Source organism: Symphalangus syndactylus, chromosome 5 (genome assembly GCF_028878055.3).
Source record: "Symphalangus syndactylus isolate Jambi chromosome 5, NHGRI_mSymSyn1-v2.1_pri, whole genome shotgun sequence".
In the NCBI taxonomy this organism is placed as follows: Eukaryota; Metazoa; Chordata; class Mammalia; order Primates; family Hylobatidae; genus Symphalangus; species Symphalangus syndactylus.
Window position 1 is genome coordinate 40,949,349 of NC_072427.2, and position 26,617 is coordinate 40,975,965.

Genomic DNA, 26,617 nt, shown 5'->3' on the forward strand with positions numbered 1-26,617 from the left:
CTACTTTTGCCGTTAGTGTCAGTAACTCTCCGAAATGCAAAGATTCTACTACAGATATTTTCATTAATGAATCAAATAATCAAAAAACTCATTACTTACATAATTTAGAGTTAATGGTAATGAATTGTACCACCATGTCAGCCTTCCTATACAATGCAATTGAAGAAAGCTTCAAGATTGTAAGACTTCAGTGTCTGATGGTTGGCTAGAGAGTATTGTCTATCTCCTAACCCTAATATTGAGACTTTGGTTACAATTTCACACTTACCATTAACCGTAATTGGCCACGATATGAAAAGTTACTAGATGTAGTGTGTTTTTATGTACTGGAAAGACTTAAAGTAGCTCCATCCCATAGCTGGAATATTAGGGGTTCTGAACAAAATTTAATTTGGATCACTACATAAAATGAAAGTGGGCCGGGCGCTGTGGCTCACACCAGTAATCACAGGACTTTGGGAGGCCGAGGCGGGCTGATCACTTGAGGTCAGGAGTTTGAGACCAGCCTGCTCAACATGGTGAAACCCTGTCTCTACTAAAAATACAAAAATTAGCTGGGCATGGTGGCGTGCATCTGAAGTCCCAGCTATTTGGGAGGCTGAGACAGGAGAATTGCTTGAACCTGGGAGGTGGAGGTCATGGTGAGCCAAAATCACACCACTGCACTTCTCTAGTCTGGGTGACAGAGTGAAACTCCATCTCAAAAAAAAAAAAAAAATAGAACTGGATGATAAAACCTTCTAAACAAATTTGATGTGATATAATAAAATTATACAGAGGCTGAAAATTGTTCTGTTTATAAGGTCAGTGTCTTTTATTTTAATCAAGAAATTTTCCTCCTTTTTTTTCTTCAAAGAAACATTTCAACCTTTACAGACCTAAAGAATAATTTGTTGCCAGGCGCAGTGGCTTACGCCTGTAATCCCAGCACTTTGGGAGGCTGAGGTAGGCGGATCACCTGAGGTGAGGCGTTCAAGACCAGCCTGGCCAACGTGGTGAAACCCCATCTCTACTAAAAATACAAAATTCGCTGGACGTGGTGGCGGGCACCTGTAATCCCAGCTACTCAGGAAGCCAAGGCAGGAGAATTACTTGAACCCAGGAAGCAGAGGCTGCAGTGAGCTGAGATCACACCACTGCACTCTAGCCTGGGAAACAAGAGTGAAACTCCGTCTCCAAAAAAAAAAAAAAAAAAAGGAAAAAGAATAATTTCTTAGAGTAGAAAAGGAAAGAAACTAATATTTAATAAATGCCAACATACATAGTTTTATTCTTGCAACCTTAATTTTGCCAGAACAAAGAGTATTCTCCTTTTTATAAATGAACAAATTGAGATTTAGCAAGTTTAAGTAACTCATTCAAGGTCACATAGCAGTGAAGATTTGCTATTCACCCATCTGGAGATTCTTTAGGAGTAAACTAGCTCCTCTTGGGATTAAATTTATTTTCCTTCTATGCATTCTTTCCAAAACTTGCCAAGTTGTATTAGTCACTAAAGGTGACTGTTAAACTTAGAGATTCCCAAACTCCTTCCCTAGAGATTAAGATTCTGTAGATGTGGGATCGGGTCCTAGAATTTGTGTGTTAGTAGTATCTGTATATTATTAGTTAGACCAAGTGTGGAAACACTACTTTAGTGTAATCAATTCAAGGCTGAGGCCTGTTCGCTTTGAGAATTCTAATTGTGGGTGGTGATATAGGAGTAGAAAATGTAGAAGGAAAGAATAAAAAAAGAGCACACACTTATGTGCAAAATTAATAGCAAATGTGTTGATTCAGACATCACTAGGCTCAGAAAATATGCAGATGATCATGACACTGTCCCTGTCCTCTGTAACTATTTGTAGGCCCTAGCAGTGCAGTGAGCCCCTCCTCCCTTAGTTTTGTGTACCCATAATAAAAGTCTTTTCAGAATGCATCCTTTTGAATCCTTCTGTGTCTGATCATTAAAAGTTGGGTCTTCATAGTCCTAAAGAGAGTTTTATTTGATCTCAGGTTACTAACAGGTTGAGCATCCATAGTCTGAAAATCTGGAATTCAAAATGCTCTGAAATCCTTTTAAGTGCGTCATGACGCTTAAAGGAAATGTTCCATTGGAGCATTTCAGATTTCAAATTTCATGTAGGGGTGCTTAACCAGTGTATTTCTGTGAATATTCCAAAACCTGAAAACATTTGAACTCTGAAACACTTCTGGTCCCATGCATTTTGGTTAAGGGATACTCAGCCTGCTTTTTTGTTTGTTTTTTGTTTCTATTTTTTTTTTGAGGCAGAGTTTCGCTGTTCTCACCCAGGCTGGAGTGCAGTGGCTCGATCTCAGCTCACTGCAACTTCCGCCACCTGGATTCAAGGTGCCTCAGCCGCAGCCTCCCGAGTAACTGGGATTACAGGTGCCCGCCACCATGCCAGGCTAATTTTTGTATTTTTAATAGAGACAGGGTTTCACCTTGTGGGCCAGGCTGGTCTCGAATTCCTGACCTCAGGTGATTCACCCGCCTCGGCCTCCCAAAGTGCTGGCATTACAGGCATGAGCCACCATGCCTGGCCTGCATTTTAAGTCTGCATTTATTTGGATACTAGTTTGTAAACATCTTTTTATATGCTTTTTGGTCAGTTGTAATTCTTTTGTGAATGGCCTGTTTAAGTAATTGTCTACTTTTTTGTAATTTTAATTATTTTTAATTACTTGAGGAATGCATATATATAGATCCTTCTTTATGAGAAAAGAATAGACCCTGATAGATGAAGCTGAAGTTCTATAACATATCTTCATTGAACATGTGATTTTTTTAAAAGTATAAATAGCATATTCATATTTTTGCAAATTGCTTGTTTTCAGTATGCAATGTTTTGAGAGCTGTGTATGTTAATGTAGTTGACTCTTGAACAGCGGGTTTGAATTGCTCAGGCCCACTTATACCTAGCATTTATTCAGCCAAACACATATGGCCAGCATATATGAGGCGCTAACTTTTCATATGTGTGGGTTCCACAGGGCCAACTGCAGGACTTGAGTATGCATAGATTTGGTTATATGTGGGTGGTCCTAGAACTAGTCTCCTATGTGTGCCAAGGGACAGCTGTACATGTGGGCCTAATCCTTTCCTTTTAAAAATTTGTTTGAGATATCATCATTCATATACCATGCAATTCATCTTCAGTGGTTTTAAAATATTTGCCAAGTTGTGGCCCGGCACAGTGGCTCATGCCTGTAATCTCAGCACTTTGGGAGGCCGAGGCGGGCAGATCATGAGGTCGGGAGTTCAAGACCAGCCTGACCAACATGGTGAAACCCCATCTCTACTAAAAATACAAAAATTAGCCGGGCTTGGTGGCATGCACCTGTAATCCCAGCTACTTGGGAGGCTGAGACAGGAGAATTGCTTGAACCCGGGAGGCGGAGGTTGCAGTGAGCCGAGATCACGCCACTGCACTCCAGCCTGGGTGACAGAGCGAGACTCCGTCTCAAAAAAAAAAAAGGCCTGGCATGGTGGTTCACCCCTGTAATCCCAGCACTTTGGGAGGCCAAGGTGGGTGGATCACGAGGTCAGGAGATCGAGACCAGCCTGGCTAACATGGTGAAACCCCGTCTCTAATAAAAATACAAAAAATTCGCCTTGTGTGGTGGGGCACGCCTGTAGTCCCAACTACTCAGGAGGCTGAGGCAGGAGAATCTCTTGAACCCAGGAGGCGGAGGCTGCAGTGAGCCGAGATCGCACCACTGCACTCCAGCCTGGGCGACAGAGCAAGAGTTTGTCTCGTCTCAAAAGAAAAAAAGATACTTACCAAGTTGAGTGATCATCTCCACTATCTAATTCCAGAACATTTTTCATCACCCCAGAAAGAAACTCCGTAGCCCTTAGTCACGCTCCACCCTCCTCCCCTCCTAGCCCTGTTAACTATTAACTACTTTCTCTATCAATGCATTTGTCTACTCTGGGTATCTCATACAATGGAATTATATGATATGTGGCATTTCATACCAGCCTTATTTTCTTTAGCATGTTTTTAAAGTTTATCCAGTTTGCAGCATATATCAGTATTTCACTGCTTTTTATGGCTGAATAATATTTCATTGTTTAGACATTCATCAGGTGATGGACATTTACATTGTTTCTGCTTGTTGGCTGTTCTGAATAATGCTCCTGTGAACATCTGTGTACAAGTTTTTGTGTGGACGTGTTTCTGATTCTCTTGGGTATATGTTTAGGAGTGGAATTGCTGGGTCATGTGGTAACTGTTTAGTTTCTACAGAATTGCTAAACTGTTTTCCATAGCAGCTGTACCATTTTACAATCTGACCAGCAATATGAGGGTTCCAGTTTCTCCACATCCTTTTTACCACTTGTCTTTCTTTCTTTTTTTTTTTTTTGAGACAGAGTCTTGCTCTGTCACCAGGTTGGAGTGCAGTGGCACTATCTCGGCTCACTGCAACCTCCACCTCCCAGATTCAAGCAATTCTCCTGTCTCAGCCTCCCAAGTAGCTGGGATTATAGGTGCCCACCACCACACCCAGCTAATTTTTGTAGTTTTAGTAGAGACGGGATTTCACTATGTTGGTCAGGCTGATCTTGAACTCTTGACCTCAGGTGATCCTCCTGCCTCGGGCTCCCAGAGTGCTGGGATTACAGGCATGAGCCACTGCCCCCAGCCTGTCTTTCTTTATTCATAGTGGATATGAAGTGGTATCTCATCATGGGCTTCTTTTGGTTTTATTTTGTTTTTAGAAACAGGGCCTTGCTCTGTCACCCAGGCTACCATGCAGTGGCGCAATCATAGCTGACAGTAGCCTCACCTTTCTGGGTTCAAGTTGTCCTCCCACCTCAGCATCCTGAATAGCTGAGACTACAGGCAAATGCCACCCTAGAGACAGGGTCTCATTTATGTTGCCCCGGCTGGTCCGGAACTCCTGGGCTCAAGTAATCCTCCTGCCTTGGCTTCCCAAAGTGCCGAGAGTTTTTGCTACCTCCCGGGACTCACTGTGGTTTTGATTTGCATTTCCCTAATGACTAATGATAATCTTTTCTTATGTTTATTGGCCATTTGTCTGTCTTCTTTGGAGAAGTGTCTATTTAAATCCTTTGTCCTTCTTTTTTTTCCCCCCCCAGACGGAGTTTCGCTCTTATTGCCCAGGCTGGAGTGCAGTGGCGTGATCGCGGCTCTCTGCAACCTCCACCTCACGGGTTGAAGCAGTTCTCAGCCTCAGGCTCCTGAGTAGCTGGGATTACAGGCACCCACCACCACGCCTGGCTAGTTTTTTTGTATTTTTAGTAGAGATGGGGTTTCACCATCTTGGCCAAGCTGGTCTTGAACTCCTGACTTTGTGATCCGCCCTCCTCAGCCTCCCAAACCAAAAAAATTTTATATAAAGAAATATAGGATACTTGTAGTAGCTGTTTAAAGGAAAGAATTTATCTCCTGGTAACTTAACAAAATTAGATTTTTGCCCCTTGTTTTTGGAGTAAAAATGCATTGGCCAGACGTGGTGGTTCATGCCTGTAATCCCAGCAGTTTGGAAGGCCGAGGCGGGTGGATCACCTGAGGTCGGGAGTTTGAGACCAGCCTGACCAACACGGAGAAACCCCGTCTCTACTAAAAATACAAAAGTAGCTGGGCATGGTAGCGCGTGCCTGTAATCCCAGCTACTTGGGAGACTGAGGCAGGAGAATCACTTGAACCTGGGAGGCAGAGGTTGCGGTGAGCTGAGATCGCGCCATTGCACTCCAGCCTGGGCAACAAGAGTGAAACTCCGTCTCAAAAAAAAGAAAAAAAAGTGCATAAGTGCATTGCAATGCTTATATTTTTTTTTCTCAAAATAGCATTTTGATAAATAACATTGAATCCTTGAATTTAGGGATATGTTGAAAATATGTCAGTGTAAAATTGTGTTGCAAATATTCAAGTCAAATTGAAGCAACCTTTCAACAATGAGCAAAGAGGGATGTGATTTGTTGGTGTTTAATCCTTTTCCTTTTGACCTAATTTCCTTAGAGAAATATTTTGTACTTGTGCTCTCAGGCCAGATTTTCCTGTCACACTGCCTGAACTAGATCAGAGGCTTCTCTGCCCTTTAATCCTTGCCCTGTTTACCATCAGTAACAATTGTAAACTAGTGCCTCATCATTATAAAGGCAGTGACTATCTTTCCCATTGATGGGAAGTGGTGATTATTTACTTAGGCTTGTGTTAGTCACAGATGCTTCAAATAGCTTGATCTTTTTCTTTAGGTAAGCGTTTATACGTGATCAGTAAATAGGAAACATGGATGAAACCTCTTATTCCTTAAAATTTGCTATTAGAATTTATCCAAAAAAAATTTTTTTTTGAGACTGAGTCTCGCTCTATTGCCCAGGCTGAAGTGCAGTGGTGTGATCCCAGCTCACTACAACCTCCGCTTCCCAGGTTCACGCAATTCTCGTGCCTCAGCCTCCCCAGTTGCTAGGATTACAGGCACAAGACAACACTCCTGGCTAATTTGTATATTTTTAGTAACGACAGGGGTTCGCTATGTTGGCCAGGCTGGTCTTGAATTCCTGACCTTAAGTGATCCACCTGCCTCAGCCTCCCAAAGTGCTAGTATTACAGGCGTGAGCCACCTCGGCCGGCCCAGAATGTGTTTTTAATTAGTCTTGTGTTTAAGAACGGAAACATGGCCAGGCACAGTGGCTCATGCCTGTAATCCCAGCACTTTGGGAGGCTGAGGCAGGTGTTTCATGAGATCAGAAGATCGAGACCATCCTAGCCAACATGGTGAAACCCCATCTCTACTAAAAGTACAAAAATTAGCTGGGTGTGGTGGCATGCACCTGTAGTCCCAGCTACTCCAGAGGCTGAGGCAGGAGAATTGCTTGCACCCGGGAGGCGGAGGTTGCAGTGAGCCCAGATCGTGCCACTGCACTCCAGCCTGGGTGACAGAATGAGACTCCGTTTCAAAAAAAAAAAAAAAAAAAGGAAGAAGAACAGAAACACAAGAATTGATTGAATTGATAATGAAGTGCTTTTGTTTGTTTTTGAGACAGAGTTCTGTTGCCTAGGCTGGAGTATAGTGACGTGGTCTCAGCTCACTGCAACCTCCGCCTCCCGGGTAACCCTCAAGGGATTCTCCTGCCTTAGCCTCCCAGGTAGCTGGGATTACAGGCACCCGCCACCACACCTGGCTAATTTTTGTATTTTTAGTAGAGACAGGGTTTCGCCATGTTGGCCAGGGTGGTCTCGAACTCCTGGCCTCAGGTGATCCACTTGCCTCGGCCTCCCAAAGTGCTGGGATTACAGGCCTGAGCCACTGCGCCCAGCCTAAAGTTGTTTTTTTAATGTGGAATTGTCTACTTTTTTCATTTAGATTAGTTTGTAAAGACGTAGGTGTGCTTGCTAGTGCAGTTTTCCCTATAATCTGTGGATAGATATTTATATTTAAAATTTTCCCAAAGGAAAAAAATTCCGTGAAATTTTTTTTTTCTCTGCAATTCTCTCTTTCTAGTTGGGTTACACAAAAATGTATTACTTAGACATACTAGCTTTGTATTTGCCACCTGTATCTATAAGAGATTCTCTACTAAATTGCTTTCTGAGGTCCCTGGTTACCCATTAGTAGGGTTAGGCTGAGTTAAGCATGTATGTCCAAACCCAGCTACTTGGGAGGTGGGAGGATCCCTTGAGAACAGAAGTTTGAGGCCAGCCTGGACAACATAGCAAGACACCAGCTCTTAAAAAAAAAGTCGCTGGGCGCGGTGGCTCATGCCTGTAATACCAGCACTTTGGGAGGCTGAGGCAGGCGGATCACCTGAGGTCAGGAATTTGAGACTAGCCTGACCAACATGGTCAAACCCCATCTCTACTAAAAAATACAAAATTAGCCGGGCATGGTGGCACATGCCTGTAATCCCAGCTACTTGGGAGGCTGAGGCAAGAGAATTGCTTGAACCCGGGAGGCGAGGCGAAGGTTGCAGTGAGCCGAGATCACACCATTGCACTCTAGCCTGGGCAACAAGAGCGAAACTCTATCTCAAAAAAAAAAAAAGTATATATCCATATATCTACATTCTATAACCATGTGTTGTTTATTTTTATGTTTATTAGTTTTGTTTATAATAAGAGGGCACAATCGGCACCATCTTGGCTCACTGCAACCTCTGCCTCCCAGGTTCAAGCAATTCTCCTGCCTCAGCCTGCTGAGTAGCTGGGTTTACAGGCATTTACCATGCCTGGCTAGTTTTTGTATTTTTAGTAGAGACAGGGTTTCACCATGTTGGCCAGGCTGGTCTTGAACTCCTGAGCTCAAGTGATCCACCCGTCTTGGCCTCCCAAAGTGCTGGGATTACAGGTGTGAGCCACTATACCCCACCAACATCCTATAACCATGTTTTGAAAAGAAAGAGTAGGCTGGCCTCAGTGGGTCACGCTTGTAATCCCAAGCACTTTGGGAGGCCAAGGTGGGAGGGTTACTCGAGTCCAGGAGTTTGAGACCTGCCTGGGCAACATCATGCGACCTTGTCTCTACAGAAGATTTTTAAAAGTAGGCAGGTGTCGGCCGGGCGCAGTGGCTCACGCCTGTAATCCCAGCACTTTGGGAGGCCGAGGCGGGCAGATCACGAGGTCAGGAGATCGAGAGGCGCCTGTAGTCCCAGCTACTCGGGAGGCTGAGGCAGGAGAATGGCGTGAACCTGGGAGGCGGAGCTTGCAGTGAGCCGAGATCCTGCCACTGCACTCCAGCCTGGGCAACAAAGCAAGACTCCGTGTCAAAAAAAAAAAAAAAAAAAGTAGGCAGGCGTGGTGGCGCGTGCCTGTAGTCCTGGATACTCAAGGAGGCTGAGGTGGGAGGATTGCTTGAGCTTAGGAGGTCAAGACTGCAGTGAGTAGTGATCACGTCATTGTACTTCAGCCTGGGCAACAGAGCGATACCCTGTCTCAAAAAAAAAAAAAAGAGAAAAGAAAAAATAAACCACCTTTAACATAGGATATTCTGTAGCTGATCCATTGGAATTGAGAAATCCTTATAAATGTATTCATCCACTGTGTATCCACAAAGTTTTTTTTAATTATACTTTAAATTCTAGGGTACACGTGCACAATGTGCAGGTTTGTTATATAGGTATACATGTGCCATACTGGTGTGCAGCAACGTTAACTCATCACTTAGATTAGGTATATCTCCTGATGCTATCCCTCCCCCCTCCCCCCACCCCATGACAGGCCCCGGTGTGTGATGTTCCCCACCCTGTGTCCAAGTGTTCTCATTGTTCAGTTCCCATCTGTGAGTGAGAACATGTGGTGTTTGGTTTTCTGTCCTTGCGATAGTTTGCTCAGAATGATGGTTTCTAGCTTCATCCATGTCCCTACAAAGGACATGAACTCATCACTGTGTATCCACCAATTTTTTTTTTTTTTTTTTTTTTTGAGACGGAGTCTCACTCTGTGGCCCAGGCTGGAGTGCAGTGGTGCAATCTCAGCTCACTGCAAGCTCCACCTCCCGGGTTCATACCATGCTCCTGCCTCAGCCTCCCGAGCAGCTGGGACTACAGGTGCCCACCACCACACCCAGCTAATTTTTGTATTTTTAGTGGAGACAGGGTTTCACCGTGTTAGCCAGGTCTCAATCTCCTGACCTCGTGATCCGTCCGCCTAGGCCTCCCAAAGTGCTGGGATTACAGGCGTGAGCCACCGTGCCCGGCCAAAAATTTTTAAAAGAAAAAAGAGAAACTCTTTTTATCCTCACTTTAAACTACCTTTGTATTGCTTTCAAAGTCTGCATGATTATCTTTAAATCAAATCAGTATGACTGAGAAAGCAGTATTTTGTTAGTTTCTTAGTGGTTTTTTGATCAGAGAAATAGGAACTAGTGGAATAAAGATAAAATAAGAAAGATATGAAATAATTATATATATATATTTTTCTGAAATGGAGTCTTGCTGTATCTCCCAGGCTGGAGTGCAATGGCGTAATCTCGGCTCACTGCAACCTCCACCTCCTGGGTTCAAGCGATTCTCCTGCCTCAGCCTCCCGAGTAGCTGGGGTTACAGGTGTCTGCCACCACGGCCAGCTAATTTTTGTATTTTTTTTTTTTTTTTTTTTTTCAATTAGAGATGGGGTTTCATCATGTTGGCCAGGCTGGTTTCTAACTCCTGACCTCAGGTGATCCACCTGCCTCAGTCTCCCAAAGTGCTGTGATTACAGGCATGAGCCACCATGCCCGAAAAATGCTCATGGGTTTAAGAGAATGTAAATAAAGAATATACATTTTTTACATTTTTAGGAATTAAAATAGATTTATCTCTTTCAACTTCTGTATATGTTTGAAATTTTTTATAATATTGGAAAAATATATGAATCTTGTATTTTACTTTTTTAGTTTGTTCATTCAAGTATTTCAATAAAATAGATGATTACTCCATATTCTCAAAGAGGTTTTAAAATCTTTTTTAGTGGGCCAGGTGCGGTGGCTCACGCCTGTAAATCCTAGCACTTTGGGAGGCGGAGACGGGCAGATAACAAGGTGAAGAGATCAAGACCATCCTGCCCAATATGGTGAAATCCCGTCTCTTCTAAAAATACAAAAATTAGCTGGGCATGGTGGTGCACCCCTGTAATCCCAGCTACTTGGGAGGCTGAGGCAGGACAATTGCTTGAACCCAGGAGGCAGAGGTTGCAGTGAGCCGAGATCACACCTCTGCACTCCAGCCTGGCGACAGAGCGAGACTCCGTCTCCAAAAGAAAAAAAAAATCTTTTTTAGTTAAAGGAAAGTTGGAAAAATTTCACCCAATCTTTTCTTTTAAAGAAGTATATCACAAAATGAAAGAACCTAATAGAAATGAGCAAAAGGTAGTTGACTGAACTCATCTATCTTTGTAGTATACTTGGTATATAAATGAGGCTGTTTGTGTGGCAAGTAGATTGAACAGCAAGTCTACTTTTTGTCAGGTGCATAGCTTTCATTTACAGTGGAGTCTTTAAGGTTAAACACTATTGGAATTATTTTTTATTTCCCTCTACTTATGTCTGTTTTCTTTTACAGCATCCACCCGTTTTGTCAAGTGTGAAAAGTGTCATCATTTTTTTGTTGTGTTATCTGAAGCAGACTCAAAGAAAAGCATAATTAAAGAACCTGAGTCAGCAGCAGAAGCTGTAAAATTGGCATTCCAACAGAAACCACCACCTCCCCCTAAGAAGGTATAAGTCTTAAGCTCAGTCTTACAAGTATTTTATCTTGAAAACATTCCATTGCTTCCCTCTCCCAAGTTTACACTGAATCCTAATACTAGTATCTAAACAAGTATTATAGGTTCATAATATGGACCATATGTGGCTAAATTGTTATTGCCTTTTGGAATTTAAATATGGGGTCTGTTGCTTTTTCCCATGTTATGGTTACTGTATTCAGTAGCAGTGAAATATGGCTAGATAATTATTAAAATGTTAACTTGTTAATACCAAGTTAATCTGAAATAATATCTTTACAATAGAGCAAGCAACTTTTGATTTATTTTTGTTCATATGGACCCTTAAATAACACCAGCCTAGGCTGGTCCACTTGACTAGCCTTAAAAAAAAAAAAGCCTGTAATTTTCTCCCTTAAATTGGTCTATTTTATGGTAAAACAGCCTTCAGTCTAATAATATAAGTGAGTAGTTTTTTTCATAGCCAATGTGCCGGGGCTGCTCCGTATAGCACTGTGGCTTTGGTAGTATGGACTCTTTTTAGAAGTCTCAGGCCGAGTATGATTTGGTCCTGTGAGACGTAACAGAATGTACCACCAGCTCCATTGGGTGCTTGGTGTGTGCTTTTTGAGAACTGGGAACCCTTGTACCCTAGCTGTGTGCCTTCTGTTCTGGCTGTGTCTCAGATGTTTGCACACTTAGATTATTTCTCACTGCCTCAGTGTATCTTTCTTCTACTGTGTTTAGATAGCAGTGCATTTGTCTCTACTTCCAAATGTGCTGTGACAGATTTAATGTCATTGGTATAATTTGTAAGGAATAAAGATGTTTAAAACTATAATAAAATGTATATGGTCAACAACTAAAGAATCTGTCATTTAAAAAATGGAAAATATATTGGGCTTTATATTCTATATGAATTTATGTAGACTTTAGACATGTAAGTTAAAATTCCAGGCAGTTTGGCCAGGCGCGGTGATTCACACCTGTAATCCCAGCACTTTGGGAGGCCGAGGTGGGTGGATCAGGAGGTCAGGAGATCAAGACCATCCTGGCTAACATGGTGAAACCCCGTCTCTACTAAAAAAATACAAAAAATTAGCCTGGCGTGGTGGCGGCCGCCTGTAGTCCCGGCTACTCGGGAGGCTGAGGCAGGAGAATGGCATGAACCCGGGAGGCGGAGCTTGCGGTGAGCTGAGATCATGCCACTGCACTCCAGTCTGGGTGAAAGAGGGAGGAAAAAAAAAAAAAATTCCAGGCAGTTTAACTATTTTCAGAAGTTTTTGAATTATTTATTTTTTAGTCAGAGTTTCACTCTGTTGCCCAGGCTGGAGTGCAGTGGCACACTCATGGTTCACTACAGCCTTAACCTCTCTGGGCTCAAGTGATCCTCCCACTTCAGCCTCCACAGTAGCTGGGACTGCAGGTGTGTGCCACCATGCCCAGCTAATTTCTGTAGAGACAGGGTTTCGCCATGTTGTCCAGGCTGGTCTGTACCTCCTGGGCTCAAGTGATCCACCCGCCTCAGCCTCCCAAAGTGCAGGGATTACAGTCGTGAGCCACCATGCCCGGCAGGAGTTGGTGAATATTAATTCACCAACCATTTCATTTCTATTCACTAAAAACTTAAAAAATTTACCCCAGGTTCCAAGCTGTTGGCAATAACCAACTGTAGAATAGAGCTTTAGCTACTATTAAGAATAAAGTTTTTAGGGCTGAGCCCGGTGGCTCATGCCTATAATCCTGGCACTTTGGGAAGCCAAGGCAGGAAGATTGCTTGAGCCCCAGGAGTTCAAGACCAGCCTGGGCGACACAGTGAGACCCTGTATCAAAAAATATATATATATATTTAGAAAATAAAAAGAAACAGAATACAGTTTTTAGAGTCTCATTTAGATAAATGAGTAGCTTGAAAGTTAATATCTGAGAAAAAACTAAATGTATTAAAACACATAGATACTGATAGTATAATGGCTTTTGATTATATAATGCCTGTTTCTGAAAAGGGTAGTTTTATAATATGTTATCTTGGTGAAGAATATTATTCATTTGATTGACAGGTATAGATTTATTTTAATGATTTACATTAATGTTGATACTTTTAGACCATGGTGGCATGTGTATGTATTCTAAGTTACTTTAAATTTGTTATTAAAAAATAAAGATTGATAGCATTGTTTATAGAATAGAAATTAGCATAACACTAGTAGAGTACAGTGATACTTTGTTAAGCTAGAGAACAAATGAATTGTGTTTTTGTTCATTTAGTGTTCAGGGCCTCTGAATCATTGCTATATAATGTATTGTCATTTTGTTTTTAATGAGAGTCTTTGTTCAGACTTAAAACTGTAAGCAAATATGCTTAGTATATAACTTTTTAATGTGTGTGCGCTTATAATAGCTCATATTAAATTATTCATACCTAATCATTTTTCAGATTTATAACTACCTCGACAAGTATGTTGTTGGCCAGTCATTTGCTAAGAAGGTGCTTTCAGTTGCTGTGTACAATCATTATAAGAGAATATATAATAATATCCCAGCTAATCTGAGACAGCAAGCAGAGGTTGAGAAGCAGACATCATTAACACCAAGAGGTAGCGTTTTTGATAATTGACCTAAATAGAGATTGCTATGCTTAAAAGTAATCTTTATTTGTAACTCTCACTTTCTTCTTAAAATGTTTTTTATATAGTGTGGCATTTTTCAAAGTGCAGGTTATTCCCCATTAGTGTGTCATGAAATCATTTGCCAACAGCATTTTTTAAAAATTTGATAGATGTGAATAGAAAATATCAGAATATATTAACTTATAGTTAAAGTAAATATTATTTCTTAGGCCTGGCATGGTGGCTTACACCGGTAATCCCAGCACGTTTGGAGGCCGAGGCGGGGGGATCACTTGCGGTCAGGAGCTCGAGACCTGCCTGGCCAGCATGGTGAAACCCCGTCTCTACTAAAAATACAAAAATTAGCCAGGTGGGCTGGCACATGGCTGTAATCCCAGCTACTTGGGAGGCTGAGGCAGGAGAATCGCTTGAACCTGGGAGGCAGAGGTTGCAGTGAGCCGAGATCATGTCATCACACTCCAGCCTGGGCAGCAAGACTCCATCTCCAAAAAAAAAAAACCAACTTATGTTTTCAGTTATATGTGCATGGGTTCTGAGTCACAAAGAAAAATATACTACTTATTGAGGGTCTTAGTAAAAAATGTTTGAAAGCCACTGGGGTAGAGATTGAGACAACTAGTTCCCCATGAATGGATCTTGGCAATGCTCTGTACGACTCAGTTCTCTTGGGTTCAGGATACAGAATTTCATTTGCCTGTGTCAGAGATATGGGGAGATAATAACTTAATATATCCAGCACTCGTCTTTCTTTGGGCCCTAGCTACAGAGTGTGAGGGCAAATTTGTAAGTGATTCAAGGGACAATTTCTGTTAAGGATAGATTCTAATATACCAGTATACTGTATAATCTCAATTTAGTATGGACAATAATGTATATTATATTAATAGAATGATTTATTAAAAACAATTATGAATAAATATGAATATTTAATTTTTTGTTTTGTTGGCCAGACAGCCCTAATTTCTGATTTAGGCCTATATTCCATCATTTTAGATTCTTTTAGTTATCACTACAGTGTGAAGGAGTTCTGCCAAGTACTTAAATTTATAAATCTACATTGTCTTTGATTGCCTTTAGTAGCAACTAAATGTGTAATTTATTTCAATGAAGACACTTGTTCACTTGCTGAACTTACATCACATAACTGCAAAATAGTTATGTGATGGTATCAGTTATTTTTAGAAAGTATAAGTCATAACTAATGGAAGACTTGGAACCTTTTTTTTTTTTTTTCGAGACAAGGTCTCGCTCTGTCACCCAGGCTGGATTGCGACTCACTGCGGCCTCAACTTCCCAGGCTCCAGTGATCCTCCCACTGCACTCTCCCAAGCAATCCACCTGCCTCAGCCTCCCAAAGTGCTGGGATTAATAGGTGTGAACTCTTGCGCCTGGCCTGAAATCTTCATTTTTATAAGGTCCAAATAGCACTGATAGTTATGGAGCAAAACTTTTTTGTTTTCTTCGGTAATAAATAAATATTTAAGCTATTCTAAGTGCTGGAGGAGCAAATGGTTATAATATTTATAGCATTAGGGGCTTAAACTCTTTTTAAAGACTTACGTTATTATACCCTTACAATAGATATCAATTATATATTTGACAAATGTGAATATTAGCAACTGGACAGCCATCTTTATGCATGGTTTTGTTTTAATATAGAAAAGATATAGCATATATGAAAAGCTAAAAAATGTTAGTGAACACATCCTTTAAATATATTTGAAAGAGGACAGGAGGTGGGATACTCATTGTTTGTTTCCCCAAGGTAAACAAATATGTAATATTTTCATCCTCTTTCTTAGAGTTAGAAATAAGAAGACGGGAGGATGAGTACAGATTTACAAGTAAGTGACTTCAGGTCCTCCTCTGTAATCATTCTTCCTTTTGACATTTATTTCAGTGAAGTGTTTCAGCAGTAACAGTGATAGACATGTATGTATTTGCTTGTGTATTATCAAGAAAGATACGTATTATCTAAATGTGTTTATCATACATGGTATATATAACTTTGGAATAGTTTTTCATAGCTAATTTGTGTGGTTTCCATGTGTTGGGTTATTTTTTATTTTTTCTGTCAAACTACAATTAGAGTTGGCCTACTTCTTGTGGGTCACAGGAATTTGGGGGAGGCAGATTATTTTCTAGCTACTCTTTGCCAGAAACCACACTGGTTTTTTTTTTTTTTTTTTTTTTGGTATTTATGAAACTTACAGTCTTACAAATTATGAGTAAGCCTTAATTCACTGTTTCCAGCCCTGGATTGCCCCTACAAGCATTAGATGGTCCGATGGAGGGTGTGGAAGGACTTGATAGACCAAGGAGAGTGGCCCTTCTGTTGTCTTCCACCTATTGCTTTGGAGGTGGATATAGTTAGTTGCTGCATTGAGGGTGGAGGTTCCAGGGGTGTCATAGAAAGATTCACATGGCCTTTTGTTTTAGTAATTGAAATAAAGAAAATTAGCTAAGTTTGATGTTTTTACATTTGCCTTTGAACCAAGTAGTATTATATATCCACTATTTGAAGTGTACTATATATAGGATGAGCCATGAGAATATAACTTGTGTACCAACTTGGGCATGACATTTATCACATGTAATAAAATTACATTATCCCCAGTTATTTTTAAATTTATGGAAATACTGATTATACCATGCATAGTAAAATTAAGAAATACAATAAGTGCAATAGAATTAGATTGTATATAAGAATGTAAGATCCAAATAGTAACCTTTAGATATATATGTAATTTATATTTCATAATGAAAAAATATATTCAGATATGCAGTCAATACCATACTCATAAATTGTGTTGACAGCTAGTTAAACTATACTAAATTAGTAAAGAAAGTCTGTAGTGCATATTTTGAAAGACATGTCGTGTAATATATGTAGTGATTTAATGTTATCTAAATGTTAACAAGTAACAGTATTTAAGAACTTATGTAAAAGATTGATTGACTTAGAAACAAATATTTCAAAAGTTTAAATTTATTGTCATATGCAGTTTTGTTGTGTTTTACATGGGATTTTAAGTTCTGAGGTTAGATTGTTAACTCACACTGGCCAGGGGTGTTAGACCCTAACACTGGTCTAGGGTTTTAGACCAAAATCATGTACAATAAGATTAATTCTTGTAAGTCCCTTTGGAAGTCAAATTTTAGAGACCAACATACAGCTTTTAGGAGGACTGACACAATTGGCTTTTTTTCTCCATCTTTGGAATATAATGTTGTTTCTTAAGTTGAGCACCAGATGAAATACTTTGTTTGTGTTTAAGGGCTGTGTTGTGTGATAATTAAACACTAGGGAAATGGTAATAATAATAGCAGATTCTTCTGTAACACTTATAAAACTATCTGCCAGGTATTGTTCTAAGTGTTTTGCATATATTCATTTAATCTCCCCTAAACCCATGAGACACAAACTATTATTTTTATCTCCATTTTAGAAATAAGAAAACTGAAACACAGAAATTTTAAGTAATTTGTCCATGGCCACACAGCTGGTGAGCTCTGTGCAGCTAACTACTACACTAGCCTGCTTGCTCATGGTCCTCATTTTAGAGAGCTGTGCTTACACAGTGAGAGATGCACAAACAGGGACTAACTGAAAGAATTGGAGAGTTGTCTCAAGTTTGTTCTAAGGCATATACTCATAAAATGGGATGATAGACATCATCTGTATCATTTAAATTATTTCTTTTTTTAACTTAAATCATTAAATAAGTTAAATACATAGATTATGTGGTTCCACTGTAATTAGTATGCCTCTTGCAATTCTGTTCATTTATTCATCTAAATCGTGTGTGTGTGTGTGTGTGTGAGAGAGAGAGAGAGAAAATGAGTGAATGACAAGCACCTGCTGGCCTCGCTTATCTGAAGCTACATCTAAATCATTTTTTCCGTTTGGGCAGAGCTAAACTTAACCCAAGCCCCTTCCTATGTTATCACAATCCCTAACCAGATTTTGCTGAAATTTTAAAAAGTACTTTGCTAGTGACAGTTTAACTAACCTCATAGAGCAGACTGAGTTTTCTTGGCTGATGTGTATTATAATGAGGCACAACATTGTGAATTATTCACTAATTATTAACCCTCAAAGGTAGCACAATTTAATCCAGATTTTTATGGAATGCTTATTGTTTTTGATGAATAGAATAACCCTTTACCTTAAGTATGAAGATAGTTTGAAAGTGACAGCCAGATGGAATAGGATCATGATAATAGATATGTCTGCTGAACTATTATTCTATCAGTTTAATTAAAATAATCATTGGAAAGTCTGATTTTCTGAATCAATTTCTTAGAAAATAAAATTTAGGCCAGGCGCGGTGTCTCATGCGTGTAATCCCAGTACTTACGGAGGCTGAGGCGGGTGGATCACCTGAAGTCAGCAGTTCAAGACCAGCCTGGGCAACGTGGCAAAACCCTGTCTCTACTAATAATACAAAAATTAGCCAGGCTTGGTGGCGTGTGCCTGTAATCCCAACCACTCAGGAGGCTGAGGCAGGAGAATCACTTGAACCCAGGAGGCGGAGGTTGCAGTAAGCTGAGATTGCACCACTGCACTCCAGCCTGGACAACAGAGAGAGACTCTGTCTCAAAAAAAAAAAAAAAAAAAGAAAAGAAAATGTAAAAATAAATTCAGAAAATATAAACAAGTATGTTATGATGACAGGTACTCAAATGCTAAGAACCAAGAACAATCTGAATATTTACAAATCTGGATAATCTTTCCTTCAGCCAAGAGAAAGTGAGAATAAAGATTTATTTATTTTATTTTTATTTTGTTTTGTTTTGTTTTATTTTAATTTTATTTTTTTGAGACAGAGCCTTACTCTGTTGCCCAGGCTGGAGTGCAGTGGCGTGATCTTGGCTCACTGCAACCCCTGCCTCCCGGGTTCAAGCAATTCTCCTGCCTCAGCCTCCCAAGTAGCTGGGACTATAGGCGCATGCTACCACATCTGGCTAATTTTTTATTTTTAGTAGAGTTGGGGTTTCACCGTGTTGGCCAGACTGTTCTCAAACTCCTGACATCAGGTGACCAACCGGCCTTGGCCTCCCAAAGTGCTGGGATTATAGGCGTGAGCCACCATGCCTAGCCTAAAGATTTATTTTTGTAGGAATCTGGCTGATAAACTGATACTTCACTAGCAATGTCAGTCCCATCTAGTCATTAGCAATGTCAGTCACATCTAGTTAAGTGTTATGTCTCTAATAAAGGAACTAGAAAGATCCAGTACAGGTCCAATAAAATTAGAGATTTAGATAGGGCCAGAGATAGTGAGGTGTATCATATTTGGTTTCTCTAGTAGATTTTATTGATTAGGAAACAGGAACATAAAGTTTATATGACTTGCCCTAGATCATATAGCTTCTACTTAGAGACAAAGGAAGGTCCAGAGCTAAAGCTTTCTAACTCCTGGCTCTGCTCTTCCATTGCATTGCCTTCCCTTGGGTAAAGGAGTATTCTTACATATTTATATAAATAAGGACCGTGAAAAAAATCAATTTCCTTTGCTTGAGGTTCTTTATATAATCATTGTGTGCTATATGTGTGTCACTAGATAATTTGAGATTTTTCTCCTTTGTAGGTAAGACAGAATGTCAAAATACTTAAATTTTTCTATGCAGATATTTAGCTTTAGATAAAAGTTTTTATGAGACATTTTCTTCAAGTAAATTCAAATGAAGGCTCAAGTAATTCCTTTGGCATTTTTTTCAGAATTGCTTCAGATTGCTGGAATTAGCCCACATGGTAATGCTTTAGGAGCATCAATGCAGCAACAGGTAAATCAACAAATACCTCAGGAAAAACGAGGAGGTGAAGTATTGGATTCTTCTCATGATGACATAAAACTTGAAAAAAGTAATATTTTGCTGCTTGGACCAACTGGGTCAGGTAAATAACTTGCTGAGAAAATTTACTACTCATTTTAAAAATCAGAATATAAATGATTCTATAACCTGTATCTTGTGATTGAAGTATTACGGCACTTGAGAAGAAAATCTAAGGCCAGTCATCTAGATACACTATCAGTATTCCTGCATAGAATACAAACTGAATTTGAGGCATTGGTGTTGCCCTTCAGGCCAATCCCTAACATCTTAACAGGAATAATAAAATAAAAAACAGCTATATCTAAATAATAATAGATCGGATGTAGTGGCTCACACCTGTAATCCCAGCATTTTGGGAGACAAAGGTGGGAGGATCACTTGAGGCCAAGAGTTTGAGACCAGCCTAGGCAACATAGCAAGACTCTATCTCTATAAAAAATAAAGTATTAGTTGGGCGTGGTAGCATGTGCCTGTAGTCCTGAGGCTGAGGCAGGAGGATCACTTAAGCCCAGGAGATTGAGGCTGGAGTGAGCCATGATCACAGGCTGCACTCCAGCCTGGGTGACAGAGCAAGACCCTGTCTCTAAAAAAAATAATAGCAGAGGAAGGATGTAGCAATTGACAACTTTTTATTATATGCTACTAAAATTTATTTTGCATTTTTATTGAAAAATTCTGTGCCAATATATTTTCAGTAAATTTTTAGTGACTGTTTCTATTTGTAGGTAAAACTCTGCTGGCACAAACCCTAGCTAAATGCCTTGATGTCCCTTTTGCTATCTGTGACTGTACAACTTTGACTCAGGCTGGATACGTAGGCGAAGATATTGAATCTGTGATTGCCAAACTACTCCAAGATGCCAATTATAATGTGGAAAAAGCGCAACAAGGTACGTTTTCAGCATGGTCTGTCCCCAGATTTAGTATATTGGGGAATCAGTCTAATATTAAGAGACAATATAATTCTTGTTTTGAGTCAAGGACTAAAATTCTGTAATTATATAAAAGTACCTTTGTTACATAATTTCTAGCATACTGATTAAGGGCCACATAGTTTGCTTTGCCTTATTGTCACTAAGCTGGCGGGTAGGATTAAAAACAAGCCAAATTACTGTCCCATTAGATCCTTAATACTATCATTGCTTTTCTTGTTTTAACTCCCCTCAAGACTTCTAATGCTTAGATTAAGACAGGACAGGGCAGGGGCAAGGGGGGAGGGTACCAGATGACTCTAAAAACAGTTTAGCCTGTTGACCTACAGGATGTCATGGATGCTGCGTTGCTCCTTCATTTATCATCTGTTCTTGTTCACGTGAAGAGCATGACAGCTTCCTGTTCAAATTTCTTTAAGACAAGAATATAGGTGGGAAAGAGTAAGCTAAAGTTTTGCTAATACTAGCACTGCAGATACCTCCTGCTTCCATACTATAAAGAATTCATATACATTAGTGGGGCAAATCACTGTTGTCAAGGAGATTTTGTTACCATACATAAATGTTATTCCATAGAGCAGATTACAAAGCAGTTGTACAAAATGATGGATGGGAGAAATAAAAGTGCACTTTTTATAATGTCAAGCTATTGCATATGTTAAGTATGAAAGATCAAATAACTTTGCTCTCTAGCTACCTAAGTATTTTAAAGCTGAGGCTATCTTGTGTATATCCTTTTCGTATTATAAATAGAATCCTCCTTAAATTATAGGAATTGTCTTTCTGGATGAAGTAGATAAGATTGGCAGTGTGCCAGGCATTCATCAGTTACGGGATGTAGGTGGAGAAGGCGTTCAGCAAGTAAGCAGTTGAATATTTTGTTCAAGCCCACTAAAAGGAAGGGAATACATCAACCTCCCAAATATTGTACGTTTGGTTTCACATTCAATTAGATTCTGTTTTGTTTATTTCTTCTGCCCCCAAACTCCACATATCATTTTGAAGTAGTTTAGATCCTAAAAGAAAGTTGTTGACAATTTGAAATAACAAATTACCTTGTTAGGAAGTTTAAAATATTTTGAAGAACAGAAAAAATGAAATTTAATCTTTTTTTTTATTCCTCAAAGGCCCAGTTAAACATTTCTAGAAGAGTCTTGAAGAAAGTTATGATTCTAACTAGACATGAATGAACTATGTACATGCTTCTTATTCCTTCCACTTATTTAGAAGATAGGTATAAAATAATGTTTAATTCCTTACATAGCCATAATTGAAGTCACAATGATCTATTAGCCAACTTGACCTTTTAATGGTAACTAATTATGACATAAACTATTAAAGGGTGAGGAAAATTGTTTCACTTTTTGACAGAGACATAGGTATAATCACACTTATGTGCTGGAAATTTTTTTTTATAAAAGCATCTCCAAATATAGGTAGTCTCAAAGTTTAATACTGTAAGTGGAATAGAATTTTAATTTATGTGAAAGACCTATCTTCAACTATTTTATACTTTTGAATGTTCCCACCATGTTTGAACACCATTTTATACAATCATAATTCTGTGTTTATGTCAGAATTATGTCTTTACTATCAAAAACAACCTCTTAGGTTGACTGTTTTCCTGAATTACAATGCATCAAGTTCTGTAACCATTTCAAATAAATGTATTAATTATTAATGTGATAAATGCATTAGATTTTCTTGTTAGTTATAGGAATGTGGGATTTTCATTAGGTATGTGCATTGACCATAATCACATATTGTTTTCCCCATTGAATCCCATTGTCTAAAGTATAATAAATAATGTACTTACATGGTGATGCTATAAATCATTTGTTCTTTATTTAGGGCTTATTAAAACTACTAGAAGGCACAATAGTCAATGTTCCAGAAAAGAATTCCCGAAAGCTCCGTGGAGAAACAGTTCAAGTTGATACAACAAACATCCTGTTTGTGGCATCTGGTGCTTTCAATGGTTTAGACAGAATCATCAGCAGGAGGAAAAATGAAAAGGTAAGTTTTTCTGAGGGGTTACTAGAAGGATAGAGAGCATTTAAAGGATGTACACTCAGTTTCCATTCTCATATCTGTGGGCTACCAGTCATAGTTTTAATTATAAGAGTTGGGTTTTCTTAGAGCATATCAGAAATATACAGGGAAGGGTGCGGTGACTCAATGCCTATAATCCCAGTTCTTTAGGAAGCCAAGGCGGGCAGATTGCATGAGCGCAGGAGTTCAAGACCAGCCTGGCCAACACGAAACCCTGTCTCTACTAAAAATACAAAAAATTAGCCAGGAGTGGTGGTGGGTGCCTGTAATCCCAGCTACTTGGGAGGCTGAGGCAGGAGAATCGCTTGAACCCGGGAGGCGGAGGTTGCAGTGAGCCAAGATCGTGCCACTGCACTCCAGCCTGGGTGAAAGAGTGAGACTCCGTCTCAAAAAAAAAAAAAAAAACAAACAAAGAAATATACAGATAAGTCCTCACTTAACGTCATCCCATAGATTCTTGGAAACTACAACTTTCAGCAAAATGACACGTAACAAACTAATTTTTCCTCATCAATTTCATAAGGAAATTATGTTGAACAAAATGACATTATTGGAGGACATGTTGTATGTTGTTTCATTTAAAGTTGCAGTTTCCAAGAACCTATCAATGATGTTAAGTGAGGACTTGCTGTATTTCTATTTTTTAAAAACTTCAGAGTAGGCTGGGCACAGTGGCTCATGCCTGTAATCCTAACACTTTGTGAGGCCGAGGTGGGCGGATCATGAGATCAGGAGATCCAGACCATCCTGGCTAATATGGTGAAACTCCGTCTCCACTAATTAGCCGGGCGTGGTGGCAGGCGCCTGTAATCCCATCTACTCGGGAGGCTGAGGCAGGGGAGTCCCTTGAACCCAGGAGGTGGAGGTTGCAGTGAGCCGAGATTGCGCCACTGAGCCACTGCACTCCAGCCTGGGCGACAGAGCAAGACTCTGTTTTTAAAAAAAAAAAAAAAAAAAAAGCCAACTTCAGAGTAGTAAATTGAAAGATTTCTAAATATCATCTATATATGGCCTTTATTTTATTTTATTTTTTTAGAGATGGAGTCTCACTCTGTCACCAGGTTGGAGTGCAGTGGCGCGATCTGGGCTTACTGCAACTTCCATCTCTTGGGTTCAAGCGATTCTTGTGCCTCCGCTTCGTGAGTAGCTGGGATTACAGGCACGTGCCACTACACCCAGCTAATTTTTGTGTTTTTAGTAGAGACGAGGTTTCACCATGTTGGCCAGGATGGTCTTGATCTCCTGACCTCGTGATCCGCCCACCTCGGCCTCTCAAAATTCTGGCATTACAGGCATGAGCCACCACGCCCGGCCTGTATGGGCATTTTAAAAGTGTAACTTGATGAGTTCAACTTAATATTTTATCTAGGGAGTTCATTATTGGAGGTAGTTGCTGCATCAGTACAATTTCTATTCATTCCACCTGCCCAATTCGCTGGCGCCCACTAAAGTTTATCTCCATTGCCCTTGCTCATAGAGTCTGCCATAGATCACTGCTGACATTCACCAATGGAGGGGAGCGTTTTGGCAGATACGGGAAGGGTTGTGATCCCACTTAGTTTTATAGGTGTTTCTTCTTATAACCCCTGCTTTTAATTGGGACTGGGACTTGTTTCTTCATATCCTCATAGTACATGCCCAGTACTTATTTTTTGATTGAGTACAACAAAACGTAATGTCAGCATAGTGGCAGGAAGCCCAGAAAACACCTGTATTTTCCATGGTTTTGTAGTTTGCATAATAGCCACAAGTGATCACTTTTATATTATATAACATTCTATTTGAAATCTTTATGTCATAGATCAGCTGTGTGCTATACTGCTTGCTGTAAGTCTTTTTGGTCTTGAATGTACTAGTTTAAGTAATAGTTTAGTAGTAGTAAAAAATAATAATCGTAATCATAATGCTGCTAATGGTGTGGTTGTCCATGGTAGTTCCTTTGCCTAGCCTAAGTGAGGAAACACTTTTAAAAATACTAACCGTGCCACGTAATTATTGTTATTCCTCAGTACCAGGCCTTATTCAGCATGGATATGGTTAGATTTTTATTTTTCTGCTAATTTATGCAAAATTTCAATAGCAGCCAAAACATAACTTAATATGAAAATTTGTTTTTTGTGTCATTGAAATACTGCATAAATTAGCCTAACAAATTAGAAAGAAGAAATTATTTCTTTGGGAGTGTGTGTGTGAGAGAGAGAGAGAGAACCTTATATTTGAAACTCTGTAACTAAAAGCAAAGACCATGTTCTAATATTTATTTATAATTAATACTTCATACTTCCAAAAAGGATTTGAAGCTAGAAACATGTAGGACAGAAGATTTGAAAGTAATGTCAGAAAAGGAATCAGAAGTACATAGAAGGAAGGTTTCAGTTGTTATTCTGATTTGTTGAGAATTAGGTCACTCCATTTAGCTGTGAACTTTATTAATGAAAGTTAGGGGAGCAATCATGGGCTCTAGTTCTTATTACCTTGACTGAAGCAAGCTGTATATGCCTTCCATATGCTCTAGTTCTTATTACCTGGCCCTACCTCCTAATAATACAGGGTTAGGATTTCAACATACAAATTTGGGGACATTTAAATATTCAGTCCATTGCAGACAGATTTTTTGAGACAGTCTTGCTTTGTCGCCCAGGCTAAAGTGCAGTGGCATGATCTCAGCTCCCTGCAACCTCCACGACTCTGAGGTTCAAGCAATCCTCCTGCCTTGGCCTCCCGAGCAGCTGGCATTATAGGTGCACACTACCACGCCCAGCTACTTTTTGTATTTTTAGTAGAGACAGGGTTTCACCATGTTGGCCAGGCTCGTCTCGAATTCCTGACCTCAACTGATTCACCCGCCTCAGCCTGGACAGGCATGAGCCACCAGGTCCAGCCTGCAAACAGATTTTTAGCTTAGGCTATGTTTGTACATTATCATGTACTTCTCTTGTTCTTTTGACAAAAGCTATATGACATGTCAAAATTAAACTTTTTGAGAATTGCCTGGAGTACAGTTCATTTATGTTGACTGAAGCAAGATCCATATGCCTTTATACACCCAACCTTGTTCAGCAAAGCTAGTGTTCGTTTAATTTTTTTATGTTTTTGAGGACTCTAGCTTTGCAAGAGTTATTAGCATTCTTGTTTGATGTCATTCTTACATGTTTTTTTATAAAATCTAAATTATTCTAACTGTATGCAGACCAAAATCATGATTTTAGAAGAATCATGATTTAGTGGTGACTTAAGACACTAACATAATTTTCTCGTTAGGCTGCTTGTAGCTCCATATTTATAGTTTTTATACCTTTTGGGAACCACACTCATCTAGAAGTTTTGAATAAACTCTGCAACCTTATTATCTGAGTTCCAAGGGACTCCCTTTGTAGTTCTTACCCACTTTTATTAGAGTTCATTCTTTGTGGGTTGGAGATTACATAGTGGTTAGGTTCTCAATTCTGAAGGCAGACAGACCTGAGTTCAAATTCTGGCTTTGCCACTTACAGCAATAAGATTTTGGTCAAGATATTAAACTCTCTAAGCCTGTTTTTTTCCTTTGTAAAATGTAAATGATAATAAAACCTTCTGCATAGAGTTGTTACAAAGATCATATGAAATATGTATGAAAAGTACTTAATACACTATCATTTGATTCTACTAATTATAAGTATGCATCATTTCTTTGGCAGTATCTTGGATTTGGAACACCATCTAATCTGGGAAAAGGCAGAAGGGCTGCAGCTGCTGCAGACCTTGCTAATCGAAGTGGGGAATCAAATACTCACCAAGACATTGAAGAAAAAGATCGGTTATTGCGTCATGTGGAAGCCAGAGATCTGATTGAGTTTGGCATGATTCCTGAGTTTGTGGGACGGTTGCCTGTCGTGGTTCCGTTGCATAGCCTAGATGAGAAAACACTTGTACAAATACTAACTGAGCCACGAAATGCTGTTATTCCTCAGTACCAGGCCTTATTCAGCATGGATAAGGTTAGATTTTTATTTTTACTACTTAGTTATTTTTT

At 39.7% G+C, this 26,617-nt stretch overlaps 1 protein-coding gene across 2 annotated transcripts in view; it reads left to right on the forward strand.

The window, feature by feature from the left end:
• CLPX (caseinolytic mitochondrial matrix peptidase chaperone subunit X) overlaps nucleotides 1-26,617 on the forward strand; it is a 38,086-nt gene that overhangs the window by 7,258 nt on the left and 4,211 nt on the right. Inside the window, exons 4-11 of one of the 2 annotated variants that reach the window (XM_055278132.2) lie at nucleotides 11,009-11,163; nucleotides 13,588-13,747; nucleotides 15,583-15,624; nucleotides 19,506-19,682; nucleotides 20,347-20,511; nucleotides 21,326-21,414; nucleotides 22,405-22,569; nucleotides 26,283-26,582. In XM_055278132.2, the coding sequence (XP_055134107.1) occupies nucleotides 11,009-11,163; nucleotides 13,588-13,747; nucleotides 15,583-15,624; nucleotides 19,506-19,682; nucleotides 20,347-20,511; nucleotides 21,326-21,414; nucleotides 22,405-22,569; nucleotides 26,283-26,582 (1,253 nt within the window). The remainder of the gene's footprint in view (nucleotides 1-11,008; nucleotides 11,164-13,587; nucleotides 13,748-15,582; nucleotides 15,625-19,505; nucleotides 19,683-20,346; nucleotides 20,512-21,325; nucleotides 21,415-22,404; nucleotides 22,570-26,282; nucleotides 26,583-26,617) is intronic. The other variant, XM_055278133.2, reaches the window with a different exon arrangement.